Consider the following 12,546-nt stretch of genomic DNA (forward strand, 5'->3'; position numbering starts at 1 on the left):
TATTGCAATTCATCACAGTTGTTGGGCCTTTTGTGGTGCAAAAAAATATATCTTGTAATAATGTATGACAATACCCGTTTGGTCAGCTTAAAACCTTTCAGGCTTTGTACACTGATAACAGCAGGAATGGAATTGTGTGGACTGTATAGCAATGGCGAATGGTGATTTTATTTACAGGTAAGTTTTTAAAAAATAACATTTATTTGTACCAACATAGAAGGTACATAATATAATGTAAGTAATATATATATACTATAAATTGATATTTTTCTGTGGTTCTGTGTGATACAACAACTCACATCCATGAAATCAACTCAAACGATGTAACTTCGTTATATATTATACTATATAGATATATTATTCATTACTTTAATGCATAACTCATCAAAAAATTAATAAAAAATAACACTATGAATTCATTTGATATTAGGTATTAAATTGAAATGTCAACTGACCGAATTGTTCTAGAAATAAAAAGTGCAAAAAACGGCCGCGTCAATCGCCATATTTCCTGCAATATGACACATGAAAGTAATTATGGTCTTATGTCAAAAGTACCATCTCAAAGAAAAATAGCCCTTAAGAAATAATGTTTGAAATACTGTTTTCCAAATCAAGAATCTTCAAATAATTTGTGTAATCTGCAAGTTTAATCTAGGAGAAAAAATCCGCCCTATATAGTATACTTATACAAAATATAGTATAATATAGTATGAAAAAATAAGCTGGAAAAATCGGCCAGTTTCTTGGCTCACCACAGGAGCTGGGCGCGCTTTATTAATATTTATATTAGGATAAAAATACGAACGGTGGAAATGATTTAAAATAAATGGTAGTTGTTTATTTGTTTTACTGTTAATAAAGTTACAGTAAAACATTATTATGGTTGGTCAAATATAATAGTAAGCTGCGCATAATCGCTTCTATACACGGTTCGCCCCTGCTGTATGAGAATTGTACTCACTTTTAAATTCTTCCGCTTGTTTCTTCTATGAAGCACTTCGCTTTTACTACTGCATGGATACCGGTATCGTGTATATGTTGATGAGATGTATGTTTTGTGCTATTTATTAAACACTAATTGCACTTAGTCAGAAGTATGCAGATGCTGGTATATGATGCAACTTATCAGAGTGACACTGCACAATGTGACTTGCTCACAGGACGGTAGGACAACAACAATTCGAGAACAAGAAGGATGTAGGTAGGATCGGAATATTTAGTCTTATAATTCGTATGAACTAGTGACGTCGTTCAAATTATTTCGTTTTTATTAAAATATTTTTTAATGTTTTTTTCGTACATTTTCAAGAAACTTTGCAGTACAATCTAACGCTCTATTTTTCTTTGTATCAAATTTCCCGTAGTTCTGAAGCTCTCATTCCCCAAATGTTGAAGATGTTTATAAGTCGAATAATCTTACCAAAAAAAGTCAATTAATGCATGTTAGATCGCCACACGCCAAAACAAATATGTTACCTATTGTAAAAACTCATAATTTTGAATGCCTTCATAACTCTACCTTTGATAGAGTTTGCGTATGCGATAGATTAAAAATTGTGGATGAATATATTTATTTAGGTTTAACTATTGATAACTTTTTTAAGTGGAATATTCATGTTATGAAAACATGCAAACGGTTAAGATCTGTAGTTAGTCAACTACACAAATTAAAGTTTTTAGTTCCTCTCTCCACACTTAGATTAGTATATTTGTCTCTGGGAGAATCCATAATAAGATACGGGATCACCGCTTGGGGACATTCTTGTGCAACAAACATTCAATATATTATGTACAAAATGTACTTGTCAAATCGATTGCACCCATTGCACAATTTTATTATGTAATAAAATTATGTTTCTATTACGTAAGTGGTTAGTAGACAAAACGTTCCCATATTGATTTATTATTTATGTAAAACATTTTTTTAAATTTTTTTATCTCTCATTGAATACATTTTTGTTATTTTCTTAGGTTAACCTTTTCTTTTATTTCTTTCTTATTAAATGCCTTGACTTTCATACTCCCTTATTTAAGGTATTCTCCATCCCTGTTGTAATTTGGTAATCTTAATGACCCCCGAGGGGGTGAAAAAGTATTTTGTCTGTAATAATAATTTGTTAATATATCATAATACTTTGTTTTCTGTATAATGTATTAATATTGTAATAATGTGTATATTTTATTGAATAAGGACTATGAAATTAAAAAAAAAAAATAGGTCTCGTGGTGTATTGTTCAGTGCGTTTGCCTACCATGCAGAGGTCTCGGGTTCGATTCCCGACATGTTTGATGTGAAATATTTATTTAAAGGGGTGTTTTTACACTCAAAATATTTCACAGTCCCTGGACCGGTACCTGAAGCGTGAAACTGATCATCTTACCTTCATGTAACAAAAACTTATTTATTTATTTAATTCACACAAATGCTCGGAGGGCTTTTATATTTTTTAGATAAAATATATAAAGTGAGAAATAAAATATAGCGTCTAGTACATTTAAATATATATTCTCACATATAACTAGTAAGAAAACATAATTTAAAAACACGTACATTGTGTCTGACACCAATTTTTTTAAATTTGAAATTTTTTATCTATTTTTTATATACTCTTTTTGTATACAACGTAGGATATATTTTTTCCAGTTAGAATCTCGTTGTATTACATTCATATTATTTCGGAAAATTATTCCAGCAATTTTATATTTTTTATTGGAAGTTTGTACTGTATTTAGAAGGTCCGACGCACCCCGATTTTTATTTTTTTATTTTTTTTTATTTAAAATTATTCCGGGTTGCACACCTGTGTGGGTTGCATAACCTTATTTATTTCAGATTTTTCAAAGCAAATTTACTTTTTTTATTTGAATTTTCCCGCCATTTTTTACTCGCTGAAATGCCTGGCCTATTTACGAAATTCACATGGAAAAATATTTTATGACTTTAACTTATACATACAAGAAAAATAAATAATATACATATAAACTGCCGGCCTCGTAGTGTGCGCGTGGTCAGCGCATTTGCCTACCATGCAAGAGATCTCGGGTTCGATTCCCTACATGGTTGATCTGAAATATTTATTTAAAAGGGTGTTTTCACATTAGAATATTTCATAGTCCCTAGACTCATACCTGAAGCGTAAGATTGATCACCTTACCTTCATGTTACAAAATTGATCGAGATATGCCGCGATTGGTGTACCAATCCAGTGCCATATGCACCATTAGGTGCGGAAAGGGAAAAATTAATGAATTAATGAAATAAACATATAGATTTTATTATCTATAAAAAATAATGAAAAATAGCAAAATAAATTTTTACTTAAAACATATAGCAAACAATAGCAAAAGATAAATGTATTGTATATAAATAAGAATACGTATTACATACTTTTGTAAAAATAAGCTTAAAGGTTAAATTATCGAGATACGCTGCGGTTGGTGTGCCAATGTAGTTCCCTATGCACCATTAGATGCGGAAAAAGAATGATGATCATGAATCTTACCATTATTTTTGGCGTGAAAAATACTTATAAGTGATATTGCAATCAGACATTTAAAGTAGGTACTTGCAATTGCGTTAGCCAAAATATAAAAATATTTGAATATATCGAATTTTTCTTCTATCCTTCAATGACTGTTTTTCTTGGAAGTTGGTCAAAAAAATCCCGAAGATCATGAAATCACTGAGAACAATCAAGGTTCAATCCGGTATTTAAAAGTATTAACAAACATTGTAGGTACGACCTTATTTTTTAGCTTATCGTAATGCTCAAATCTTCTTCTATGCCTGCCTCAATAATAACACAGGTTTTATTTTTTTAATTTGTTGGATAATTCATAAACTGTTACCAATTCAATGGCGTTAACACCCCGTACAAAACGTCATACAAAAAAGACAAAATTCGATCTACGCTTCATTCGCGTTTTCACTTTGACGCGTGAGACGTAATATTATTCCTTTAATTCCCCTTTCGTCCTTTTGTGGATTCGAGTTATGAAAACATTTTTTGCTTACCTTGAAGATATTTTATCAACAATTAATGGAACTTATCGGCCAAAAACCAAGCACACATCACAGACTTCACATTTATAAATTCATGGTCCATTACCAACTTTATTCAATTCATCAAACTAATTGTAACAGAAAATATAACTGCACCACAAAACCAAAGAAAAACTGTAAACTACGAATAATGATAATTATCTTTGCGATTTATTTAGTACTTTATTCTTTTTAAACGGTTTTTTTTCATAACGTTGTTAGCCATGTGAAGTTGAAATTTAAAATTATGTGAACTATTAGTATTGAAAATATAAAAATATTGAGTTATAAAACCCCATAGAAATAATTAGACCGAATTAGTATTTAGAATCAAAGAGGGCGCTGACATATTTATTTCGCCCATAATATTAGCAATAACAAGTAATCTGTTTATTTAAAAAACATGTCTCACATATTTGTACCGTATTGTCAGTATTTAAATTACAGTCAGTGCTGTTTTTTTTTCAATTAAATAACTATTTTTGATGAATATTTCTTTAAATTTTCATAGTTCGTTTCTCTGTCGAAAGGTATCGCATGATAATTGGAATTATTATAAATGAAAAAATAAGGATTTAAATTAAGTATATGCACTTACTTTCTTCTTGAATTTGTGACACTTTTTGAAAATATATCTTGAGTATTGCGTTAAAGCAAAATATAATTCATTTTAGCTTTCTAAACTGACAAACATTTTATTTAATTATCATTGAGAGATCGTAATTTTGATTTCCAACATGATAATGATACTTATAACCTATGAAATTAACATTGTTAATTTCAGAACATTACTTGTGTAATTCTTATTAAATGAATACCTATAAAAGTTAGCATGGTTTAATATAAATTGTTTTATTGTTTATATTATTTTACCTACGCTTAGTAAATCAATTCCACTATGAAGACGCTAGCGCCACACTTCATTTCCGTTACAGCGCCCTCTGAATTCAAAACGTTATCTTCAAAAATAAATCGGCCTTTCACTAGAATACGAATCCAATAAATTATTTTTCAATCTAGAAAACCCGCATTAATTTGTTTAATAATTTTAAAAATACGTTACTGATTTGTTTTAATAATATAAAGAAGAAATAAATATTTTAAAAAGTGATGGTGCACCAGTTTTTAGTACCCGCCGCCGCCACAAGTGACAGTGGCGCTAATATAAGCCAAGCTGTCCACCATTTTATTCTCGCTTTCCCTCGTTCGCCGGGCCGAGTATTTTGCGCTGTCAACCTGTCGAAAACTTCTCAAATATTTATGGGAGTGAGTGAAAACACCGGTTAAAATGGATAAACGCAAAGAAACATTGCGTACCAAACGTATTTGTCGCTTTTGTCTTAAAGACGAAGAGCCTTTGACAAGTATTTATGATCGTTCCATCCGAGGAAAAAATCCCGTGCCATTGCCTCTACAAATAATGGCGTGTGTCTCTATCGAGGTAATTTACTCTCTAAAATGTAATTATTCTTGTTTCCATCTTGTTTTGATTGATTTTGTAACTTTTACACAACTTTCCGGTTTATTTACATTTGTTTGACATTTGATAACGGTTCGCATCTAGAATTAGTTTACATTTGGTTCGAGACAAAATTATCGAATCTTTGTTCCGCCCTGGCAAAACAGAATTTTTATGAATTCTAAAATATTTAAAAGATGTCGCTATGAACTTGAAAGATTGCTTTCTTTTGATAAGTTTATTCCTAGATATATTATGATAATGCTAATGAGATCGCATTCAATCTCTATCTTACGTTGAACCAATAACGCCAAACAATATAATAATATCGACATTATGTATTGTCAAGTCTGCGCCATTATTGAACGAAATTGTCGTGTTAACTTATCGGATACTTATATTCTCTATTTATGTATCGCGATTTTATTTAATATTAGTGGAGAAAAAATATGTTATAAAAATACATTAAAGCCCTCCTTAAATGATCTAGTGTATGTTATTAATTAAGTATTTATAGTTTATTGAATAAAATCAAAACAAACAAAATAATTACGTAGATCCTGCCATCATATTTAGCTTTGATGAAAAATCTATCATATCTGTATGGAATATAAAATATTATTTTTGGAGACTAATTCTATCCATTTATGCGCTCTGTAGCTGCAGGACGAATATTTTTTTATGTATCGTATTATCATCACTATGATTTTTAAAGTTTTGTAATTTTGAAATTAATTCACACGTGACGTCACAAGTTCTCGTCGGTGAGTTCTGCCGACTTTTGAATATGGAGGCCCATAGCGTAAAAAAATGGCTACCGGAAACCAGAAATTTATCACAACACGTAACAATGCTGTAATTGATAGGGTGATTCTAAAGGACTTGTGACGTAATTCACAAAGGCAGAATGGTGAATGTTACACAGTGGAAAGTAGCCGCTTAAACTAGGTAATGACAGGTCATAAGCCCTGTAAATGCCTAGACTTTTAAATTCCCTGCTTAAAAATGTTTTCTCTCTGTTGCAACAAACTTTTATCTAAATAATTCCCTAGGGAGGAAATCCAGCCTATCTAGAAACATTTGGACATACTCAAAACATTGTAGTTCAAAGTAGCTCGTTTTTATCCAAACTGTTTATCCAAAATGTGTGCTCATAAATGTAATCAAAACAAGATAAAAAATAAAACAAAGTAAATCGAAAATTTCAATTCATATCTACAGAAAAAATAAAAATAATGAGAAAATTAAAAGTACATATTAAAATTAAGATCTAAAAAATGTAAATAAAATAAGAAAGACATAAAAGAAAAGCTTAGACTTAGAAAATAACAAAAATGTATTCAATGAGAGAAAAAAATGTTTTACATAAATAATAAATCAATATAGGAACGTTCTGTCTACTAACCACTTTCGTAATAAAAACATAATTTTAATTTTATTATAACATGTTTTCATGTCAAGTGGTTTTTGTATATACGAGGGTTGTGTAAAAAATAAGGTTCTCAATTTTTTTTTCAGGTCTAAGGCATTTTTTATTTTAACTAAAAAATACATCATTGGAAAGCTTAATTTCTTAACTATTAATTCAACATAATCACCAGATTTTTCAACGCATTTTTGTTGATGACTAATCCATTTTTGGAATCCAGCTTTGAAGCTTTGAAGCTGGATTCCAAAAATGGATTAGTCATCAACAAAAATGCGTTGAAAAATCTGGTGATTATGTTGAAAAATAGTTAAGAAATTAAGCTTTCCAATAATGTATTTTTCAGTTCAAATAAAAAATGCCTTAATCCTGAAAAAAATTGAGAACCTTATTTTTTACACAACCCTCGGATATACATAATAAATATTTTTGGAACAATATAATCCAACGTACGTTGTCCATATTTATTTTTAAATTTTGGTACAACTAGGCCATCAACAGATGTAAATCTTGTTAGAAAACTGTGTTTTAATTTATTTTATTTTATTTGGGAAATCAACAGTTCTACATACATATTTCTAGTAAACAATCAGATATAGTGTATAAACTCAGAACTAATAACAGATTTCCACATAGTATACAAAGTTAGTAAAGAAAATATATTACATATCAAATAAATACATACAATTTATACATATAAAAATGTTATTTTCATGTACTCAATAATCAAAGATTTTTTAAATATTTATTTTAAGAACATTAAGTTACTGTAAATTGGGCGGGATAAGGACAAGAATGCTTGAAGAGAGGATAAGGAGGGGAGGGGAGATGTACATATTTATTATTATAATGTCTACTAAGTTACATAATACATTTTTAGCGTAAATTTTAAATCTGATAGAGTGATGTTTGTGTAATCTATATTTTAAAATTTTGTATTGTACATTGAAAAAGTCCTACGAAAAAAAGCATTTTTAACATACGATGTTTTACTTATTGGTACATGAAACAGGTGGTACCGTCTACAAATCCTGGCTGGCACATGTATTGTTATTAATTTATTTTTATCTTCCTCTTGTTAGTAGACATGTTTATAATTCAAGGATGAATTTCAACCAATCAACTGCACTAAACTGTTATTTTTAAACTTCTTCACGAAACAGCTTAATTTGTGAAACAGTAACTGTTATTGCTATTTTTATAAAAAAAACAAAATGCCCACCCCTAGCTTCCTTCTAGGTGTTCCCTTCAGATGGCATGCCGGGGACTATCTGCCAAGTATGTCGGTATTTCATGGACCAGTCCTACCGCTTCAAGCAGATCTGCAAGCAGGGGGACGAGGCCTTGCGACACTACCTGACCCACGGTGACCTTAGGGCTCCCATTGCCTGGGCCAAAGATATGATAGAGGTAATGGTACCCTCCAGTAATTCCAGTAATTAATAAAGGTTCCATCTAGATTTAGATTTATTTATTTATGACAAAATATAATGTTTTTTAACTTTACATGTTACATTACATATTTTATTTGTACGAAATATTCCCAAACAGCAAAAGTGCTGGTATGAGGGGATATTATATATAATAACAACAATCTAGAACCGGTAATTCAAAACTTAAATACTAAAAATCTGCCCAAAAGTAAAGATATTTGTCAGTCTTCTTCGCTAGATTAGAGCAGTTATTAAAAAAAAATATATATATAAATTATAAATTAAGTAAAACGTTACATCAGGTTCTCGGTTCACCCTCGACGACGTTATCCAGATATTCATTTTTTTCCTCACATATAAATTATTATTAATAATAAAAATAATGTGACCTGCCTGGGGTTACCCTTGCCGAGGACACTTGACAATATATATATATATATTTTTTTACTTGTGAGAATATACGAAGAAGACTTAATAATGCTCATACAGTTTTAAACACTACGTATTTATGTTTATATTTAATTTATGTATGCCTATATTATTTATAGAATCGCAGGACAATATTAACTTAATATTTTTATATGAAATCATTAATTCTAAATTAAATTGTTGCGAACTCCTGGATTTAATGAATATTAATATACCAACACTTAGAACTAGACAAAATACTCAAAATATATTATTGCCACCCTTCTCAAACCGACTATCTCTGTCACTCACTTATACCGCGTATACACAGACTAGGAAATGAATGTACCTCTCATACCGACATTTTTAACTCGAGTCTCTGTGAATTCAAATCATCTCTCTATAAATATTTTATGATATTCTAAAGCAACGATTTATGATTAATTTGCAAAAGCTACTTATGCTAATAATCTGGTGTTAACTAATTTTATATTTATAATATACCGACCATTTTATATCTTTTGTATGCTGACATATGTACATACACTCTCATATATATTTTTCTTTTTATTTGAATTTTATACCCATGTTTTATTATGCCTATGTTTCATGATTGTTTTTTTAATTTTTGTATATCTAACTAACTCGTTATATTGTAAAAGGCACTTGTGCCGTATTATATATATTATAAAACCCACAATAAAATAACAAAAACATAACAAACTTTATGTTTGTGGAGCAGGTGATTTAATATTGGTGTGGACGAATGAGACAGTCCATTTTACTTCTACCTAGCTTCACTACCCATTTTTTATAGCCTTTTTGAACATTTTCTCATTACTAATTATTTTAATAGACAGTGGAAGTAGGTAATAGATTTTAATTGCATGATATTAAAAATCTCTTTGTCTAAAAATGGTATTAGTTTTTATATATTCAGAGTTTATCATTTTCCCCCCAATACAATATTGGTGTCGACGAATGAGACAGTCCATTTTACTTCTACCTAGCTCCACTACCCATTTTTTATAGCCTTTTTGAACATTTTCTCATTACTAATCATTTTAATAGACAGTGGAAGTAGGTAATAGATTTTAATTGCATGATATTAAAAATCTCTTTATCTAAAAATGGTATTAGTTTTTATATATTCAGAGTTGATCATTTTCCCCCCAATACAGGATAATATCTGTACCTCAGAGGCAGACGGATGCAAATCCAAACGTCAAATGTTCAACAAAAGCCTAAAGAATCTTCTTTCTCTAAGTGATTTCTAATCATTTATAGCATTAATTTGTATTTTCAGTATCTTAATACATTGGTTCTTTCATCATAAGACTTCCATTTTTTCAAAATCAATGGACATGATCATTAACTGGATACGAAAATCGAAATGTCATTTCATCAAATTCTGGATTTGCATCCGTCTGCCTCTGAGGTACAGATATAACCCTTGCATGTATAGGCACCATTGTAACTCGACAACTTCACCCATGGCGCCACAAGCTCTTGTCTGTGAGTTCTGCTGATTGGTGAGTTGGCTCCCCGGAAACTGAAAATCCATCACAACACTCTATTATTGCAATATTTGAGTTTGTCCAAATGTTTGTAGACAAATTCTGATTTTCACCCCCTCGGGAATCATTAAGATTAACAAATTACAACAGGGATGGAGAATACCTTAAATAAGGCATTATGGATGTCTAGGCATTACAGGGCTTATGACCTGTCATTAATGAAACCAACTGGTCCAAGAAGAAGTTTAAAAATTGGAAAACTGTTTTCAGGAGTTGCCTAGTATGTGAAATAATTCAGTCAGATGAATCTCTTCACAACAATAAAGGTTTCAGCTCTTTAACTTCACTAAAATCAACAAATGGAAGAATTGAAGAAATATGGATGTTCAAACATAGGCGAAAATGGTGAATGTTACGCAGTGTGTAAAGTGGTCACTTAAACCAGCCAATGACAGGTCATAAGCCCTGTTAACTCTATTATTGGTTATTTTTTTTTACTCTAAATTTTCCTTCATTTTCGAGAAACTTCTCCGTACAGTTAAATGCTCTGTTTTTTACCGCATATAATCTTCAATACCTAATTTCCTGTAGCACTGAACTTCCTAATAATTGTAGATACAACACTGTTAACTTCCCATTGCAAACGGGGTCCTGGATAGGTCGACATGAAATGATTCAAAAGGTGGTTTTGCACTGCAATACCTCATGGTTTACCTTACCTTCATGTAACAGGTGATCATTATACCCTGCATTCGGTGTACCAATGCAATGTCCTATGCACCACCTGGTAAAAAAAGGGACATGGTGATAAATCATATAAGTCTATGTCTGTTTGCTGTCCTAAAAAATACGTACGACCGAAACCTATAAAAGATCTTCATTTAACTTTGCAGCGTGTCCCGAAGAACGTCCTGACAGAGAGCGTTGTGCAGACTTCCATAGCCAAAGATTTTTCAGAGGACGAAGAAGAAGAAGAAGAAGAAGATGATGATGATGATGATGACGAGGACGAGGATGTGGAGTCTCCTAAGCCCATCAAGGTACATTATTATATTTTGCGTTTATTTTTATTAAATCTTAAGGCTGTTGTCTGACAAAAAGTAAGGAAAGTGTACAATTTTGCATTTTAAAAATGCTGTTCTCAGAATTTTGTGTAATTCAAAAAATAAATTAAATAATGATTAGATTTTTTAAAAAAGTTTTGTATAGTGAAATTATATTAAATAGAAATGTACATAAATATAGGACAAGAAATAGAAATAGGATAAGACTACCACTTAAGAAAAAAACAAAATCACAAAATAGCTTAATGTATAAAGGGTTAAAACTGTATGATGAGATGCCTGAAAGTATGAAGAATGAAAGAAAACTTACGGATTTAAAAAAAAAAAGTTATGTTTATTGTAATAATGTAGTTATGTAAGAAATATTTAATAAGTATTTGTTATAATTGTAAATATATTAGTTAATATACAATGTAATATTAACTAACTTAAGTAAATAAATAAATAAATAAATAACTAAAATATAATTACTTTTCGTTCAGCAGGTTGATTACGACTCTTTAAATGTTTTTAGACTGAACTCGGGTACATTGGTACTCCTATAAAGACAGTATTTAAATAAGATAATCCAATTATAAATATATATATATATATATTTTTTTTTTAATGTAAATATTTGTTTATGAAAATAATTGGAAGCATTTTAAGTCACAAATTTTAAAAAATATTTTTCTCACATTCTAGCTTAAATTACGCCATCAATAAATTGGAATAGTTTATATTAACATATTACAACAGAGATGAAGAACATTAAGGAGAACGTAATATAGAAGTCTAGGCATCTACAGGGCTTATGACCTGTCAATGGCTGGTTTAAGTGGCCATTTTACACACTGTGTAACATTCACCATTCTGCCCATATTTAAACATCTATATTCCTTCAATTCTTTCATCTGTTGATGTTTGTGAAGTTAAAGAGCTAAACCTTTATTTGTCCCGGTGAGATTCATCTAATTGAATTATTTCACCTACATACTAAGCAACCCCTGAAAATGTTATTTTTTCAATTTCTATATTTCTTCATGGACCAGGTGGATTTATCAACAATATTTCAGACTTCTATATTACCTTCTCTTAAATGTTCTTTATCTCTATTGTAGTACGTTAATATAAACAGCTCCCCGGATAGTTGAATCCAGTCCTTGTCTACAAAAATTTGGACAAACTTAAAATATTGTGGAACAGTTTAGTTTA

The 12,546-nt window shown here is 30.2% G+C and overlaps 1 protein-coding gene across 3 annotated transcripts in view; it reads left to right on the plus strand.

The window, feature by feature from the left end:
- Positions 1-5,200: 5,200 nt before the first annotated feature.
- Positions 5,201-12,546, plus strand: part of LOC148272648 (uncharacterized) — a 67,320-nt gene continuing 59,974 nt past the window's right edge. Inside the window, exons 1-3 of one of the 3 annotated variants that reach the window (XM_088239763.1) lie at positions 5,201-5,486; positions 8,170-8,340; positions 11,182-11,328. In XM_088239763.1, coding sequence (XP_088095889.1) covers positions 5,334-5,486; positions 8,170-8,340; positions 11,182-11,328 — 471 coding nt within the window. In that variant the 5' untranslated portion in view covers positions 5,201-5,333. The remainder of the gene's footprint in view (positions 5,487-8,169; positions 8,341-11,181; positions 11,329-12,546) is intronic. The other 2 variants (XR_015824806.1, XM_088239762.1) reach the window with 2 other exon arrangements.

The sequence above is a fragment of the Micrasema longulum genome, unplaced genomic scaffold (assembly GCF_059751315.1).
Source record: "Micrasema longulum isolate JH-2025_06_02 unplaced genomic scaffold, ASM5975131v1 h1tg002260l, whole genome shotgun sequence".
NCBI lineage: Eukaryota > Metazoa > Arthropoda > Insecta > Trichoptera > Brachycentridae > Micrasema > Micrasema longulum.